The 17,499-nt window shown below is 47.3% G+C and overlaps 2 protein-coding genes across 3 annotated transcripts in view; both read right to left on the bottom strand.

The window, feature by feature from the left end:
- Positions 1-846: 846 nt before the first annotated feature.
- Positions 847-3,695, bottom strand: Nmb (neuromedin B). Of its 2 annotated transcripts, none has more exons than XM_032895981.1 (3): positions 3,340-3,695; positions 2,636-2,808; positions 847-1,102 (listed from the first exon to the last, which is right to left on the bottom strand). In XM_032895981.1, exons 1-3 carry the CDS (start codon positions 3,494-3,496, stop codon positions 1,049-1,051), a joined length of 384 nt encoding a protein of 127 aa, XP_032751872.1. In that variant the 5' UTR covers positions 3,497-3,695; the 3' UTR covers positions 847-1,048. The 2 variants fall into 2 exon arrangements, with proteins under 2 accessions (XP_032751872.1, XP_032751873.1); XM_032895982.1 differs by having other exon boundaries at positions 847-1,107; positions 3,340-3,687.
- A 9,187-nt stretch (positions 3,696-12,882) lies between these two features.
- Sec11a (SEC11 homolog A, signal peptidase complex subunit) overlaps positions 12,883-17,499 on the bottom strand; it is a 29,288-nt gene continuing 24,671 nt past the window's right edge. Inside the window, exons 5-6 of the mRNA XM_032893330.1 lie at positions 13,686-13,743; positions 12,883-13,410 (exon numbers count right to left, since the gene is read on the bottom strand). Of these exons, the coding sequence (XP_032749221.1) occupies positions 13,360-13,410; positions 13,686-13,743 (109 nt within the window). The 3' untranslated portion in view covers positions 12,883-13,359. The remainder of the gene's footprint in view (positions 13,411-13,685; positions 13,744-17,499) is intronic.

Below are 17,499 nucleotides of genomic sequence, written 5' to 3'. Positions count from 1 at the left end.
TCATCGAGGTCAGCTACAAGCAGGATCGGAGACGTCAAATATACCTCTGTATATTTAGGGTCAAGTTGTGCAAAGAGCTGTCAATGTCCCAAAGCCAGGTACAATACAGACTTAACTGGAACTTCAGGTGAACAGTTAATTTAAAAGTTTGCGTGAATATGTCCGTGCAGGATACTTTAGGATTTTCTTTTTAAATGAAAGGAATCTTGTTGGGCTGGGGATGTAGTTCAGCTGCTAGAGTGCTTGCCTAGCGTGCACGGAGTTAGCTCTCCAGTACCATAGTCAAACAAACAAACAAAAAACCCAGTATGGTGGCACAGGACTGTAATTCCAGGGCTCAGGGGATAGAGGCAGGATCAGAAGCTTTAGGTCATCATCTGCTACATAGGGAATTCGAAGCCAGTCTACGTTAAACAAGATGCTATCAATAAAGTATCTGACATTCCAATTTAATTTTTATTCGATAACTTTGGCAATATGTATGGAGGACCCTGCATCCAGTGAATAAGAACACAGCAGGGCTGGAGTCCAGCGTGATTCTCTCCCGTATGCACCAGGTACCTCAATAAAGTTTTTCATGGGGATGAAAGATGGGGCCAGTGTAGCATAGTGTAGGCAGCCTCCTGTTGCAGACTTTCGGTAGCAGAACTCATAGCTGGCAATGGTCAGTGCAGCCAACACAATACCTGGTTGCTAAGAGTTGGCAACCACTTATTGTCTGGCTGGTGCCAGGGTGAGGGGTGATGGGGCTTTCCCAAGACCACCCCATCTCTCTGAACATGCTACCCTCCAGAGAGCCCTTCCCTCTTTCCTCAAATGTGGGTGGAAGGAGAGGCCCAGACAGTCTTCGTAAAGAGCAGTATTTTTATTCACAACTTCACCAGGGAAGCAAGAAATACAGCAGGAAAGACTGTGTCTGCATCGTCAACATTCCTGGTGACCCAACCAGAAATCACAGTAACAGAGTCACACATTTGAGCTTAGGTTTCACATCCAGAGGAGGCCACTGCTAGGGTTCCATTCCTCAGTTTCCCTGGATGGACGCATGCTACGCCCAGTGCCGGGTTTGTTCCGTTATTGGCGTCACTTCTGCAGCAGCCTCCTGTACTGAAGGCAAAAGAGAAGACTCGATCCTGGAGTCCACGAATGAGGGATATGCTGAGTGTACACAGGGGGGCAGTAGTGACAGGCTCTCAGCTGAGCCTCTGAGTGAGAACCCTTCTCCCTGAAAGACCTGAGGAGTCAGGGGTAATGGTTTTCCCAGAATCTAGCCCTAACTTTCACAGGGTAGTCATGACAACCAAAGGGCACTACAGAAATCAAGCCCAAGGCATTAGACAAGTGTCAGTGACATGCCGTACCCCCAAGCTCTGCTCCAGATCTCACTGAATTCTCCCTGTCCCTGGCCATGGCAGTTTTGCACCCTCTGAGATTCTCTGATTGGTCCCTAGAGGTGATGCTCCCCCCCCGCCCCCCATTCAGCCAGCCCAAGTTTCTCGCTGTTGCATCCGAGGTTCCAGGGATGTTCGCTGGGACTGGAGGTAGACCTGCTTCTAAGGAATGTCTCTTCTTTGAGAATGTGCACACCGTGCTAAGTGCAGTGGGGGACAGGAAGGGTGTCACCAGCAAAGCCCTGCCAGAGGCTTGCAGACATGTGGTAGGAGCTCCTGCTTACCAAGAGCTTTCTGTGTGACCGGCACTGGACTGCATATGTGACACTAATGATCTCACCTACTGGGAGGTGGACCTGTTGTTTCTATTTGATGAAGAACACATTTCTAAGGTCACTTAGCTACTTAGCTAGGTATGGCCTCCACATGCATTCTGCCCCATCACACTACCTTCTGCACACAGCTACAAATACCAGGACAGTAGTGTGCAGTGGGGACAACACCAGGAGCCAAGAATGGAGAGGCTGCCACCCAACCAGGCAGAACCCCACGGCCTTGAGCACCACGGGTCAATGCTTTACAACCAACACTGATGTCTGAAGGCCTTGGTTTTCGTTTTCCCCAAACTCCCTATCTCAAACCATCCTCCTGCCTCAACCTCTGAGGCATTTGGGACTGCAGGCAAGTGCATTGCTCTTGGTCTGGAGGGAATTTTGGTTATCACAATGTGGTGAGGAGGGAATGTCCCACTGGCATCTGGTAGGTAGAGACCAGGGATGTGCTAAGCATCCTTAATGCTCAAGACAGCCCTGCAGAGCCTTTCTGTCAGGAGCACTGGTTGATGAGCAGGCTGCGTCTGAGTTGTCACGACTGGTAACTTCCCTTCCACCTCTAGGCCTCAGGGATCACAGCTCGGGACACAAGCACAGACTGGCATGGCAAAGGTGGGCTTGGCTAATACACCGGATGACAGCTGGGGTGGACAAGGCTGTGTGGCCTGGAGAACACTCTATTTAAGGGCTGGAGTACTCCTAGTCTGTGACTTCAGACTGGGATGGGCAAGGAGGAACTCCTTTCCCCTGTAGTCTGCTGCGTCATGTTTCAGTCTTTGGGATATTCCTCCTTTGAGCCCTGGGACCCTGGCTTTCTGGAATCCATTCGCATTCTGCTCTGGCTAGGCAGTCCCACCCTGAACCCATACAGGGTGGCAATTCTTCCGTGCTGGTACTGGGGAAGGGACTTACCTGGATTGGGGGAGCTGGACCACTGAGGTTCATGCCTAGAGCTTTCTGTAGCAGGAGGATCCTGAGCAGATCATGACTCAGCTGTAGTCTCTGCTCCCTCTGGGTGATAGGGGGTGCCGTACCCACCAGTGACAGGCTCGGGGGTTCCAGACTCTTCTTGCCCATGAAGTGACCTACAAAAAGGAGGTGCCGAGGTACATGGAAGCTAGGAATGAGGGCCCTATTACCATAAGCAAGTTCTGGTCTATTCTACCATTCAGCTCTCACAGAGGGTAGATAAGAAACATTCTCCTCAGCAGGAAGCCACAGATCTCTGGGTGGAGGAAAGCTGACCCGCGCAGGACAGAAGAAGGGTAGATAGCTCAGGACCAGGGAGATTACCTACCAGGGAAGGAAATGGAGAAGGTGCCTCGAGATGGATATGCAGAGAAGATACCAGGTGAGAAAACCTAGTAGTTTGCCTAAGGGAAGGGGGATCGACTGGTAACCAGATCTAAGATGCTGGCCCAGCTCTGTCTTAAACTTGCTAAGTGGGTTATCTTAGCCATGTCTGTGAGTGCTAGGGTCCCAAGATTCCCGTCTCTCAAACTTGATGAGCTCACGGGTCTGCAGGAGCTCCGCTACTAAGAGCCTCCAGAGGGTTGAAAAGACAATTGAATACCAATGTGAGTGAGGCATCCCTGTCGGAGTCCCCTAACACTTACCAGTCGCCCAGAGGTTGCCCCGAGGGTGCACTCGAATCTTGCTTGCTCGGCTGCGGGGCTCCGGGAGATCCCAGGTGAAGGGGGTGATGCCGGAAACGAACAAGGCAAAGAGCAGGAGACCACGGAGCAGCCAAGTGCTCCCTGCTTGTCGGGTCATGGCTGTGCCAAACGGGTTTTCTCTGGCACTCTCAGGATACTAGCTAGTTCTTGAAGCCCGCCTTCCAGCCTTTTAAACTACAGTCTGGAGCGGAGCCTGCCTGAGGAGCGGAGCTCGCTCCGCCCCAGAGCCCCGCCCCCTGCAGGCTCCGCCCACACAGCCTTGCCACCCTGAGGTTTCTAGCAGAAACCCACTATAGTCACGTGCAACCTGGCGTGTGGCATCGCCCCCACCCCAGCAAAGGTGGTTCCCAAGACCCTCCTTGGCCACCAACACAACCCTCAAAGCTTCTCCTTAAAGCTAAAGTGGAACAAGAAGCCCTGCTCTTGGCAGCATGTGTTTGGCATCATCCGGCAGAGAAACTCCAACGAAAGAATCCTGTCACCTCCTGTCTCAAGCCATCTGAGCCTTGCTTGTACCGCTCTGCTCTCACAAATGGCACACACTGGGCAACCTGGAAAAGTTCTGTGCCCAGAATGGGGACAGAATGATGGGGAAGGGACCGGAGTGGCGCCCTTTGGAGGGCCTGGCTTGCCATACTCGGCATTAGGCCGACCTACCCTGTAGGTCAGATCAGTAGAAAGACTGCTGGGCCAGATGACACTTTCTTCTATTGTAAAACGGAAATAACCACACCACCTATATATACCTTTAATAGTTTTACATTTTTTAGTACAACTATTTGTGGCTTGTTTATTTCTTTTCGAGGAATGGTCTCTTTGTGTAGCCCTGGCTGTCCTGGAACTCACTACCGAGCCGCGGCTGGCCTCGAATTCAGAGCTGCCTGCCTCTGCCTCCTGAGTGCTGGGGTTAAAGGTGTGCACCACTGCCTGACAGTACAAGTACTTGCTGAGGAGCAGAACTGTCTTCCAGAGCTGTCCTTACCAGTCTTGGAAAATATCTTCAGCCATCAGTGGCACCACTGAGTGAGCAGGGGCAGGTATGTGCCAACCGAGCATTGTGGGAGGGACAGAAGGGGATGCCAACTCCTGGCTTCCAAGAGTTCACCTTCTCATTGGAAACTAGGGCAAGGTGTGGATGACGGAATGTGGTGTTAGGTCTTGGACCCTTTGCTGCAGCATTTGAGCCTCCTAGCATAATCTTTTTGCTTTGAGACATGAGCTATGTAGTTCAGTTGTCCTGGAACTCGCTATGTAGACCACAGTGTGAGCCACTCTGCTCACCTTGGTCTGCTGTCCTTCCTCCTCCACATAGCAGGTGTCCTGTGGATCACCGTCCCAGGAGGGGATTGGCATTCTGTGGATGTCAGGGGTTAGCACATTAGGCATTTCCCTCAGTTGTACTCCGTGTGTGTGTGTGTGTGTGTGTGTGTGTGCGTGTGTGTACACCCACATGTAGAGGCCAGAGGACAACTTTCAGGGGTCAGTTCTTGCCTTCTGCTTTGTTTGGGGCAGGGTCTCTTGCTTCTGCTGTCTGCCATGCAGATTCTGGGTTATTCTCTCATCATACTCTCATCTCACCGTAGGACACTGGTCACACATATGTGTACATACAGTTTGTCTTGTACGTTGTAAGAACCTGAGCTTAGCTCAGCCTTGTTGCACCGATTGCCTTGAGGCTGGGTCTCTTGCTGAAACTGAAGCTCACTGATTTAAGGCTGGCTAGGCAGTATGCCTGGGGATCCTCCTGTCCCCACCTCCCAGCACTGGGATTCTAGGTGCCTGCCCACACCCCTGGCCTTTTATTTGGTGCTGGGACTCTGAACTCAGGTCCTCATACTTGCATGGCAAGCACCTTACGAAGCTGGGCCATCACCCAGGCCCCGGGAAGTGTTCGGAGGCTGTGCTGCTGAGGTTCTGGAGTGCAGCACGGGACAATGACAGTCCATTTCTGGCTCTGGCTTTTCCCTTCAGTCTCCTTGCTTCTCACCCTCAACCTGACATTCACACTTCCCTGCTCTCTTGTCACAGCTTAGCCATGGTGTTCAGATATAGCTCTTACACCTTCCCATAATAATCACTCCCCGTGCAACTAACTGCCTCCCGCCTTCTGCAGCCACCCCACACCCAGACTATCTCTGTGGTCTGTGGATGGAGAAACCAAGGGGAATAGTATTTAGTGAGCGCTGACTTCCTTAAGCCAACACTTGAAGGAACTCACTTGACAAGCTTCTCTCTTATGTTATTGCGAAGATCCCCTCAGAGACTGCGTAACCTCCCAGACATTTCACTAGAGTCAGGCTTCAAGTCTGTCATGACACCTTTGGGGCACTGCCTCACGCACCCAAAGCTGTGAGAACAGACACAGCTCTCCCTAACACATGCACGCCTGTTTTCCCACGCCATCGTCTCAGCACCAGGGTAAGTTTCGAGTTCTCTGGGGGGCAGAGCTAGTGACACTGCCTTTCCAGTCTCACTGCTCTCCTGCACGTAACACTGAGTTCTGTTCTTGCAGGCTCACTGATCTGAGCAAAACCTAGCTCCATCTGACACACACAGAAAGCCAGGAAGCCGCTACTCAGTGAGGGGAGTGAGAGCTCAGGATGTCAGGAAGCCCTGCAGAGTGAGCAGGCCAGGTATCGGGCAGGCCTAACCGTGCATGTAACGTTTGCACATTTAAGGTGACAGTTACACAACTCAAGTAATATTTTCAACCCCACAGAGGGTTTCTAAAAATCGATTTGGATTTTAGAGACTTACACTCACTGTGGAGCCCAAGGCTGGCCTTGAACTCAAAATCCTCTTGGTTCAACCTCTTCAGTGCTGGGATGTGTGTCCAAAGAGGTTTAAATACTTGGGAATCTGGTACAGAATCTCATGATTTCTAAGAGATTTGATAATCTGAGCAAACCCGAGGAAGAGAGGACTTTGCAAATCTATGTTTTCTGCAGTAGCCTATTCAATTTCCAAGGATAGGACAGGGTAAGGCACCCAGCACAGCAGCCTGCACTGGGAAAAGAGCAGACCGCTGCTGTGCACTGACCTTGCAAAGACTCAGTGTAAACGCCTGAACTCTGCTTTCTCTCCTGTGTGGAACAGGTTATTCTGAGGCTTGTTAAATAGGAAACAATAGCTCTTGTCTTTGCAGCCATCACTAGAGCAGCCGGCCGACAGAATGAAGCTCAATCCCTTTGTGAGTTCTGACAATTAAGTAGCATTTAAGTGCACCCTCTCACGTTCCAAAGAACATGATGTCTTCCCCCTTTCTAAAGCGGAAACAGAAATATAGTGCCCAATTGATAGGATGATGAAGTTCAGGTTGTCCGAGGACACCACAAAGGTCAACAGATTAGCAAGGTGGTCCAGGTGTACAGAAAACAATGTGTCATCCACACTGAAAAGGTGCGGCTCGGAAAGGCGAATGAATGGCCTAACTGTCCATGTGGGTGTCCACCCCAGCACAGTGGGGATCACCAGGCTAAAGCTGGACAGAGACAGAAAGAAAATCCTAGAAGGAGAAACCCAGTTCCGCCCAGAAGGGAGAAGGAGGGCAAATACAAGGACGATTAGGTTAAGAAGATGCAGGGGTAGAAGCATATCACGTCCAACTTTCATTAAAGCCTGCTTATGTGGGAAAACAGGAAAGAATGAAGGTTTGCTATAAACTGTAAAGTACTTTCAGTAGACAGAGGGCGGGATCCCAGGGAGAGCAGAGCCCGGGGAAGTCTGAAGCCCATCACCAGGGCATGTTCACTTGTTAGTGGTGAGAGCAGCGAGTCCACACAACAGAGCATGTTCCCACCCAAAGCGTGCCTGTGACGCCTTGGTTCCTAAATCAAAACGCCAGCACACCTGCATCACTCCTTCCACACTTGGTACTACCTCAATTCTTGACCAGTTCTGAGAAAGAACTCTGCAGCACCCTGGTTTTGGCTTGAATACACTGGAAGGCTGAGTGAGAGCTTTGATCAAAGCTGGATGTCAGATAATTCATGTACTTGCCTAACATTAAGTTCTGAGCATAAGTCTGTCTGACTGGACTCCATGAATTAAAGCAGGGAGCAGGCTTTAGAGCCAAGGTTGGGTGAAGTGGTTGACAGCGGGCAGAGGCATGCTGGGAATGCCTGAGACAGGCACTTGTAAGTCAGAGTCAATAGTTCCCAAGCTTCAGAAAAACAACAAGGCAACATGTTCTTGACTGATCAGAATAAGAGGCTGGGGCAGGAGTGTCAGGATAACGAGGATATCAGATTTCTACTCCATGGAAGTGTACAGAAGATTGTCATAAGGAGAGCGCAGACATCTGACGGATATGGCTCTCGTTTGTGTTTTGAGATTGAGTCTTGTGTAGCTCAAAGTGGCCTTGAGCTTGCTGTTTGTAGCTAAGGCTGGGCCTCAAATTCCTCATGTGCCTGCCTCTACTTCTCCCTGTGCCAGGACTAGACACGGGCTGCCAAACTAACCATACTGAGAAGCTTCTGGGAGACAGCCTCAGCCGAGTTACCAGGCTAATTCAGACAGTGTGGTCCAAGAGCTCTGTCCTTGGAAACTACTATAAGCTTTCTTGATGATGATGATGATGATGATGATGATGATGATGATGATGATGATGATTGATGATGATGATGATTGATGATGATGATGATGATGATGATGATGATGATGATGATGATGATGATGATGATGATGTTTTCTTGCATGGCTGCTCTGTGTATCCCTGGCTGTCCTGGAACTCACACAGATGCCTTTGCCTCCCGAGTGTTGGGATTAAAGGCATGCATCACTGCCACCCGACTTTCTTTTTATTACATTTTATGCCCATTCTACAAAGCACACAGTTTCCTTCTTTGTACTAGACACTAGGAAACCGGGAGTGAGAAGCTACAGATCCCTTCCAGCAGACAACAGACTTTCTCCATCTTAGGTCTTACATAAGGCAACTGGGGGCAGATCTGGTTTTATCCATTTCCACTCCAACCATGATTTCAACTCTAATTTCTTCAGTTACAAATTTATATTTTATCATATAATACTACACATATCTATACAGAACAAGACAAGTATTTAAATAAATTTAAAAATAAACACAGGGGCTGGAGAGATGGCTCAGTGGTTAAGAGCACTGACTGCTCTTCCAGAGTTCAATTCCCAGCAACCACATGGTGGCTCACAACCATCTGTCATGGGATCTGGTGCCCTCTTCTGGTGTGTCTGAAGACAGCTGCAGTGTACTCATATACAAAATAAATAAATAAATCTTTTTTTTTCCTTTCTTTTTTTTCGGAGCTGAGGACCGAACCCAGGGCCTTGCACTTTCTAGGCAAGCGCTCTAAATCTTTAGCACTGAGCTAAATCCCCAACCCCAATAAATAAATCTTAAAAAAATAAATAAAAATAAACACAATACTGTACCAGGAACTAGGGGATACCCAAAGATGAATCCAAAACCAGACCTGTCTCAGTGCCTAAAGGAATCAACCGTCAGTCTCTGGGGAGAGGGACACAGAGAAAGCCTGTGCCCTGAGAGGACGTTAGAGAGAACAAGCACAAAGCACTGGGCAGTCTGAAGCAGGACGCACCGTGCACACTCATCAGGATAAGCAGCACTCCATTGGACGCTCCCAGCGTTGTTCTGTGATCACACTAGGATCCTACCTGGGAAAGACTGAGACATGTTCCACCCACCAAGGCAGAGTTCCAAAAGGGCACCAAAGACTGCTCCTTACCCTCATGGCTGGGTCGCTGGAGCTGACACAGCAGATGTCCAATAAGCATCTGCTGAGTGAATGAGAATATTGTCAGCTGCACCCCAGGCAGTGACTGGCATAAGCGAAAGTGGCATGTCTACATGGTAAGACCCATGCGGATGCAGAGAATGGGGTCTGAGGAGAGCAGAGACAGGAAGGACCCTGAATGAGGCTTACAGGGAGCCTTGGAAGCAATGTCTTCACAATTCATGGTAAGCCTTGATCATTTTAGCCTCAATAACATTCCTCGATTAAACAGTGTTTTCTATATCCACACAATACCACAGGCCCTGGTATTGTTCAGTTCCTGCATCAGAGAATAGCAATGTAAGTACAGACAGGCAGAAAACAGCTCGCACCGCCTTCCTGGCTCAAAGAGCACCCCAAGGAAGCGAGAGTCCATGGAGCCAGCTACAATTAGATCATCCCTTGAAGCAAGTGCAACGGTGTTAGGACGCTGTCATAAGGAGAGCGACAGCAGACGATGGACTAGTGTCTCCCCCATGTGATGAACGGCTATTGAACGTGATAAAACACGGAAGCACGCACCCGAGCACTACGCTAGAGAGCCTCTGTGCAAGTCCCTCGAAAAATTCATGAGCAATCAAGGAAGATGAGGCTCTCAAAACCTATGAGTCCCCAGGTAAAGTGACAAACGTCAACAGCGCAGCCAATAAAGACAATACAGGAAGAGTCTGCAGGCGTCCAGAAGCAAGAACGCAGAATTAACATTAAGGGGTGCGTGCTGCTTAGATGGAACCATGGTGAGAGGAAGTTTTCAGATTGAAATTTGGCAAGGCCAAGAGAATGTACTTACTAAATAACAGGAAAGTACAAACCACTTTAATGACTCATACGCTCTGCTCACAACAACACTAATCTAAGATACTATGCCTCTGCTTCCAGTGCATGACTATACCCAGCATTTAATAGACGCTGCTTCATGCTACTGGAGAAATAGAGTAGCGTCTATAAAATGAGGCTCCTGCAGGAGAGCTGCTCACAACCTGCCAGGAATCTTGAGACCATACCCCAAATCCAAAATACTGTAAAGCTGTCAAGGATCAGCAGCAGAAGAAAATTATATCTAAAGATGGTTAGACTCAAGCAGAGGAGAGGAAGAGGCAATACAGTGGGGACAGCAGGACAATGACGTGGAGATGTCCATTCACTACTATCTGCGTCCAAAGCCTCAACTGAGCCTGCGAGCAAGACTGAGGGATAGGACAAAAACAAATTGTCTGCTTCAGTGATGGGACACTTCTGAAGTAAGAGGCACACACACCCAAAGGAATGACCTACAGTGCCCACAGACGGGATCATGGGGCTGGGGAATGCAGCAGGAGAGGGAGGAATGAGCAAGGACTCGGGCCATGGTACTCAAGCAACAGGAAGCAGTAATTGCTAATGGAGATGGACGGCAAAGGGAGACTCGGGCTTAGCAATGAGACACACGGGGAAAGGCACCACCTAGCACCTCTCTGAACATGTGAGAACTGGCTGAGGAGCTCGAGTTTAAAAATGGGATGGTCAAGTCAGAGGCGTGGGACTGGAACTGAGGAAATGACACAACAATCTATTAGCTGGAGCTATGGGAGCCAAGAGAGCATCCTGGTATCAAATTCCAGTTTAAAGTTTTATTAGTTCTCGTCCCATTTCCAATTCCTTCCAGTGGCTGAGCCCTCCACGCTTCCACTAATCTTGCCAAATCCCAAAGAACTGGGAAGCCAATTCAATTACTAGTTATGTTTCTCTGGCATTTCTTACGGTCTTTTGTATTTTTGTTTTGGTGAGTTGGGTCTCAACATGATGGGTGGTCTCAACCTCATGGGCTCAAACAGTCCTCCTGCCTCAGCCTCCTGCGTGGTTTGGATTGTAAGTGTGTACTGATGTGCCTGGCTCATTTCTTACACTTTCTGTTTTTTTAGGATTTATTTTAAATTGTGTATATGTATATAAGCGTAGGGGCCCAAAGAGACCAGAAAGTGTGGGTCCCCTGGAGCTGGAGTTATGGGCAGTTGTGAGCTGCCATGTGGGTTAAGTACCCATTACTCCAGCGAGCATTCTTGTCTCCAACCACCCCCATTTCAAGAACTATTTTAATTTCTTACATTTTAAAAAAAGCTCAAAATGTTTAATTTTTAAGTTTTAAAGATTTATTATTTTTGAAAGATATATTTTTATTTACATATTTATATGTGTGTGTGTGTGTGCAGCAACTGTACCTCCTGAACTGGAGTTCCCTGCCTCATGTCGGTGCTGGGAACTGAACTCACATCCTGTAAAGGTGCAGTGTGTGCTGTTAATCAACAACCAGCTATGCAGCCTTCATTTTTGTGTGTGAGCCTTTGCCTGAATGGATGGATGAGTACCACATGTCATCAGTGCCGTGAAGGTCAGAAGAGGGCACCAGATTCTCCATGGAACTGGAAATACAGGTGCTGTGCACAGCCGCCTTGCTGGAAGCCAGGACGAGAGGCCTCTGAAGCACAGCCAGTACTTAGTGCTGAGTCACCGCTCTCTAGCGCCCCAGATCTTAGTGTTAAGTCTTATGTCTTAGCTTTCAACAATATAAAACTTGGGAACACAATAACTCTCCCCAAAATAATCTTCTTATTTTTGGCTAATAGAATGATTCAAGTGTTTTAAATGCTCTGGCTACTTTTTAAGAAAAACGAAGCCTTTGTAATAGGAGCTTCTAGCAAAGGAAGAAAAAAGAGCTAGGGCACTGAGACAAAGAGTATGGACTCTATCTCCACACATGACTAGAAATAAGAGTAATAGTACTCGGCCATGCCACTGAAGAGGCGGTCTGAGTACCCTCAGGGATCTTGGGAAGTAAGTTTCACAGGCTGAGAAAGCCATCTGTGAAGAGCTGGTATCATTAAGCACTATATGCAAAGGTCTCCTAGTTAGTGGGTCTCAGATAGCGGTATTCTATACAGGGAAGGCTTTGGAAGCTTGTCTACTCCATTCCATTAGCAAACAGCACAGGCTGTACCTCAGCTGAATAAACAGAAAGAAGCCGACCACAAGCTTGCTTTGAAATTGCACATTAAACAAGAAAGGCAGAATTAGAAGTATTTTGTGTTACTGCATATTAGTTTACCCTACATTCTGATTTCAAAATGAAAAGAAAACACAATTGGGCTCTTAGTCACTACTTATGCTGTCTCCTTAAACCTGCATTAGAGAAAATGCAAAGCTGGCCACTAAAACGAATGGGTTTAGGCAAATTAGAATTACAGTGCTGGCTTCCTGCACGTACACCTGCCCGTCCGAATGCTAATCCACAGCGTGGCGTAGGTGAGCGAGCCCCAGCAGACAAGGGGTTAGGTGTCTTCACAGCCAGGTGAGGTTTCTCTGGCTCTCTCAGTCACACCATGTAGGATTATACATATCTGAGTCACACGCTAGTGAAGAGTTGATTGTGACTAACAGATTTCCTATGAACGTCAATGGCTACTTTGGCTTCACAGAAACAAAACAAACCTAAACCAAAAAGACATTTGTTAATATCTGATCAACTGTCACAGTTGAAGGACTCTTCATGCTAATGCCTTTCTCCTTTAGCCCAGGCTGGCCTTGAACTCGCTGAGATATTTCAGGAGCTGGGTAACAGGCATGTGTCACCAGGCCCAGCCACATCGAAGCCTTTATAAACCCATAATGGGTACTAAGAACCAGCCAAGAAAGGCACATTTCAGCTTTCCCAACAAACAGAATTCAGGGGAAGGGGTTCAATGTGCAAAGTCTTTTATTTAAAATTTTGAAAAGTTAAGACTTATGACCGCCTCATTATGTGCCCTTCCCAAGTTAAGGAGGAACGACAGGTTTGAACTCATGCAGAGCTGTGTTTGCATGCACAGAGCTCTGTAGGCACTTTAAAAGTGAAGCTTGGCTTCAAAATACAAACACTGGGGGCTTTGGCTCAACCTTTTAATATAAAAAATTCACTGATGTACAAAAATGTGAAAGAGTGACAATGACAACATATGAAAGCCTGTGATTGACAGTCCCCTTGTGTGCACGCCATGGTGCACATGCACCCGCCCACACATCCTTGGGTGTGGAAACACAAAGTAACGCAAAGCAGTGCTACCCAGAAGTGCCGCCATGTGTGTCCTCCGGATACCCGCCAGTCACAGGCCAGGGTCTACTCCAACATTCAGTAACAACAAGACAGCATCCTCCCAGGACCAGCGAGGCCGGCTTCTTACTCACGATGGACCAGCACAAATAAACCCAGCAGAAACAGTACTGCATACTGGAAAAGGAAACAGGGACACAAGTCAGGTCACTTCCAATACCTCTTAGTCCTCATCGGTCCTGAACTCTATCGTGACCAGGACCAGTTACTGAAGTAAACTCTTCCTTCATGCGTCAGCAGTAATCCACCTGGCAGTTTCCAAGCTAAAACAGAAGAGCACTGCGGGTGAGGTGGGCTGAGTCCCGGCCTCACACGCTGAGCATGCGTGCCGCTGAGCTGCACTCTCAACCCAAGACCAGTTCATTTCAAAGATATAGTTCCCGCACTCTCACCTTAAATTTAGGATAGTCATTCATGAGGATCGTCACGATTCCAATGTAAGGAACAAACCTAGGACAAACGAGTAAACAAACAACTTATTGTCACAGAAAAACACCCAGATGAAGCAGCTGCTAACGTTTACTGACCAGAATCACCAGTACCTTCCAGAGGACTAATTTTCAGTTCACAAAGTCCACTTGCATACATTATATTTGTTCCTTCCAACCTGTCACAGGGCAGTTAGGATTACACCATTTTATAGATGAGGAAACAGGATCACGGGCCCAAGGTACACGGCTTGTGTGTGGCAGAAGCAGATCTTAGATCTCTAGTTGGTATCTCTCTCTCTCTCTCTCTCTCTCTCTCTCTCTCTCTCTCTCTCTTTTAAGAATTGTTTATTTATTATACATAAGTACACTGTCACTGTCTTCAGACACACCAGAAGAAGGCATCGGATCCCATTACAGATGGTTGTGAGCCACCATGTGGTTGCTGGGAATTGAACTCAGGACCTCAGGAAGAGCAGTCAGTGCTCTTAACCGCTGAGCCATCTCTCCAGCCCCCTCTAGTTGGTATCTCTAGGCTAGGGGCTGGGTGTGGCCTCAGAGCCTTTAGGGAGCTGCCAATCTTGGTGGAGAGATAAGTCGTACTGCAGCACACTGCAAGGTACTTCATGTCCGGTAGTCACTGAACGCAGGGCTCCACCGCCCACTCATTTAACCATAGTTTGGCTTTGGCCCTCTTAATCCTCATTTTATTTTTCGGTAGGGTCTTGAAATGCAGCCCAGGCTCGCTTTGAACTCACTTCCACCTGGCTTAGTCTCCTAAACTGCTGGATGAGTACATGTGTCACTGTGCCTATCTCTGAGATGCCTCTAGAACCATTTTTATCACCACATGCAGCAAACCAGTCTTAGCTTCCATTTCCCTATATATTTCTTTAGTAATTTTTTTCAATTCTTAGATTTATTTAATGTGTGAGTGTTTTCTGTGTGTATGTATGTACATATACCTGGTGCCCACAGAACAGAAGAGGGCACTGGATCCTCTGGAAATGGAGTTACAGATGGTTGCGAGCTGCTCATGGGAGTCAAGAATCGACTGAAAGAGCAGTCAGTGCTCTTAACCAGTGAGCCATCTCTCCAGCCCCAGTATTTGATTTTAATGACTACAACTTGCTCTTGAAATCCTTCCTCTTTTGTTCCAATAACTCACAAACCTATTTCTACACCTACCTTTAGACTGCTGTATCTGTACTTTGATTTCTCAAACTGGAATTAGAGATGGGTGACCAAGCCCACCCAGCACTTACAGAGGCTCTGGGGATCTGAACTTGGGTACTTACAATTGAGCTTCGAGCACTTTAACCACTGAGCCATCTCCCCAGCCCTGTGTTTTCACTAGCTTTGTTTTTCTTCATCTCCTCAAACTGAGCAAAACCACCTGGTGACAAATCTTAATGCCTGGTCTATATATCAAGTTCTAGCTCAAATAGTGCTATACAATGATACCCTATCACAATGACAACAGCAGCAATAATAATTCAGGACAAAACAAGAGAGTTATCAGGTATCACCACTGTGATAGAAAAGGAGGTGAGCAAGCTCCAAGGCTCACCTTTCTTCATCCTCCCCGCCACCGGCAGACTTCAGACAGACTGGCCATAATGTGGCAATGGCCCGTGTGGACTGAACTCTTTTATCACTGTCCACTTTGACTGTGTGCACAGACCCTTCCTGCCACAGGTCAGAGAAACAGAAAGCACCTCCCAGTTAACATCTCCACCATCAAAGCCACTGGCATACTTCAACAGACACTGTTTTTAGTGTCCTGCTAAGAACTCTTCTTACTTCCCATCTCCTGTACTCTTTAAAAACTAATTTGGTCTTTCTCCCTCCCTTCCCCAAATTCCCTTTCTGTACGCTAATGTTTCTCCACAGCTGGATCTTCTTAACAGAGTCACTTGGGGCTGCCGCTGTAGCTCAGAAGGCAGACGCTGGCCTAGCAGAAAGGCATGAAGCCCTGGGTTTGATCTCCAAATCACATTATCCAGGTGTAGGGCTACAAACCTAAATGCCAACATTTGAGAGCCAGGGGGATCAGTCATTCTCCACTACAACAGAGAGTTCAAGGCTAGCTTGGGCTACACAAAACACAAAATTATACTTCTCTAGTGTCTCCATGTTTTTTGAGTTTAAACAAATCCCTGAAACGTGCACCCCAAACAATGCTGTTGTACACTCAAGTTCAAGACGTTTAGGTCTAATACAGGTGTGTGGCACAGGTACACGGTGGCACGCAGTTTCACCACAGCAAACCTGCGTCAGCATATGGGCTCTCCAAGAGCTGAAAGGAGACACCCACAAATTACTGCAAAGCTCTGGAAGAACAAGGGCTCTTAACGACTGAGCCAACTATCCAGCCCCATATTTTTAATTTTCACAACAGGGTCTCACTGTGCTCCTGCAAACAGCGTCACCTCAAGAGCACCCTGTCCCTGCTCCAGGCAGCTGGGAGGACAAATGTGCCTCCGCACCTAGACACAGCTTTATCTTTTATTTACCTGTAATTTACATGCACTTTATGGCATAGCATTTTTATGGGGACTTTCAAAACATGTATTCAGGGTTCACTAAACACATCATGTAGTGAGCATTGCCACTCTACCATCGAAGCCTGCAGCACACACGCTTTAGGGGCAGACATTTTGCCTGGTGCACTTCACTTCCCCTTCTGACTTGTCAGGACAGCTTTGTCTGGTTGCTTCCAGCGTCACGGTCCCTCTTTAGTCTCATTCCTTTTCACTGTGACATTCTGTACCAACTCTCCTGCCAGTCTCTCATCTTTTTCTGACACCCCTCTCTTCTCTTCTCTGTGACTAACAGGTCCAACTTTCTGATTTCCCAGGCATCTCTATTAAATATTTTTTGTTGGTAGGGTATTAGTTTCATTTCTAAAAATTGTATTGCATGCTACAAGATGAATTAACCTTGAAAATTAGGTTAATTTTCAAAGGTCAAACACGGAAGACCACAACTATGATTCTGTTTACATGAGATGTCCCACAGGAGCCAGGCACCTACATAGTAGGTTAGCGCTGTCAGCAGCTGCAGGAGGAAGGCCGTGAGTCCTGCCTGCTAGAGTGTGGAGGATTACTTGAGGGTGGAGAGAAATGATCTGGAATTAGATAGTAGTGATGGTTGCACAAACTTGTAGATATATTAAAATCTGCGAACTATGTCCCTTAAAATAGAGAATCTTATATGTGAATTTTGTTCAGTAACATTTTTAAAAACAATGAGACTCAGAACCATTGGTATCAGTGTGAAGTAATCCAGAAAAAAAACTTTTTTTTTAAATTGAAAGGTGGCTGCATCACAGTCACAGGTTTGCCTGTGAGAGCAAGGTACAGCTTGACTCTGAAATATCAGCTTAGGCTTTATAAATACAATTTCCACAAAGGAAGGTGACTCATTACATTAAGTGTCCAGCTCAGTGGCAGGAGTCGATGAAAAGTGAGTTGGGCAGTGAAGCCTGGCTGCCAGCTGTCCATGCCCAGGTTTACACTTCCCAGAATCAGTTCCTTACTTCACATTATTACATTTCTTATTAAAAGCCATTAAAGGGCTTATACTGTTAAAATTGAGATTTTTTTTTTTTTTTTATAGTTTTTTTTCGGAACTTTAAAAACCCAGGGCCTTCTTCAGGTAAAGCGCTCTACCACTGAGCTAAATCCCCAGCCCCTGGAAAATTGATATTTTTTACCCAAATTTTATATAGTTTGGAACTTTAAAAAAAATTCTTCAAAAAGAAGTTACTGGAGGG

This window comes from Rattus rattus, chromosome 2 (genome assembly GCF_011064425.1).
Source record: "Rattus rattus isolate New Zealand chromosome 2, Rrattus_CSIRO_v1, whole genome shotgun sequence".
Classification (NCBI taxonomy): domain Eukaryota; kingdom Metazoa; phylum Chordata; class Mammalia; order Rodentia; family Muridae; genus Rattus; species Rattus rattus.
The sequence above is the reverse complement of the archived record's forward strand: the minus strand, read 5'-3'. Positions and strand labels throughout refer to the sequence as shown.

Bases quoted from the DNA above. Each gene is read 5' to 3' on its own strand.
- Nmb (XM_032895981.1), bottom strand. From the start codon at position 3,496: ATGACCCGACAAGCAGGGAGCACTTGGCTGCTCCGTGGTCTCCTGCTC. The intron at 2,809-3,339 runs GTAAGTGTTAGG...TCCTTTTTGTAG, and splicing joins GGGCAACCTCTGGGCGACTG to GTCACTTCATGGGCAAGAAG. The intron at 1,103-2,635 runs GTAAGTCCCTTC...CCTTCAGTACAG, and splicing joins GTCCAGCTCCCCCAATCCAG to GAGGCTGCTGCAGAAGTGAC.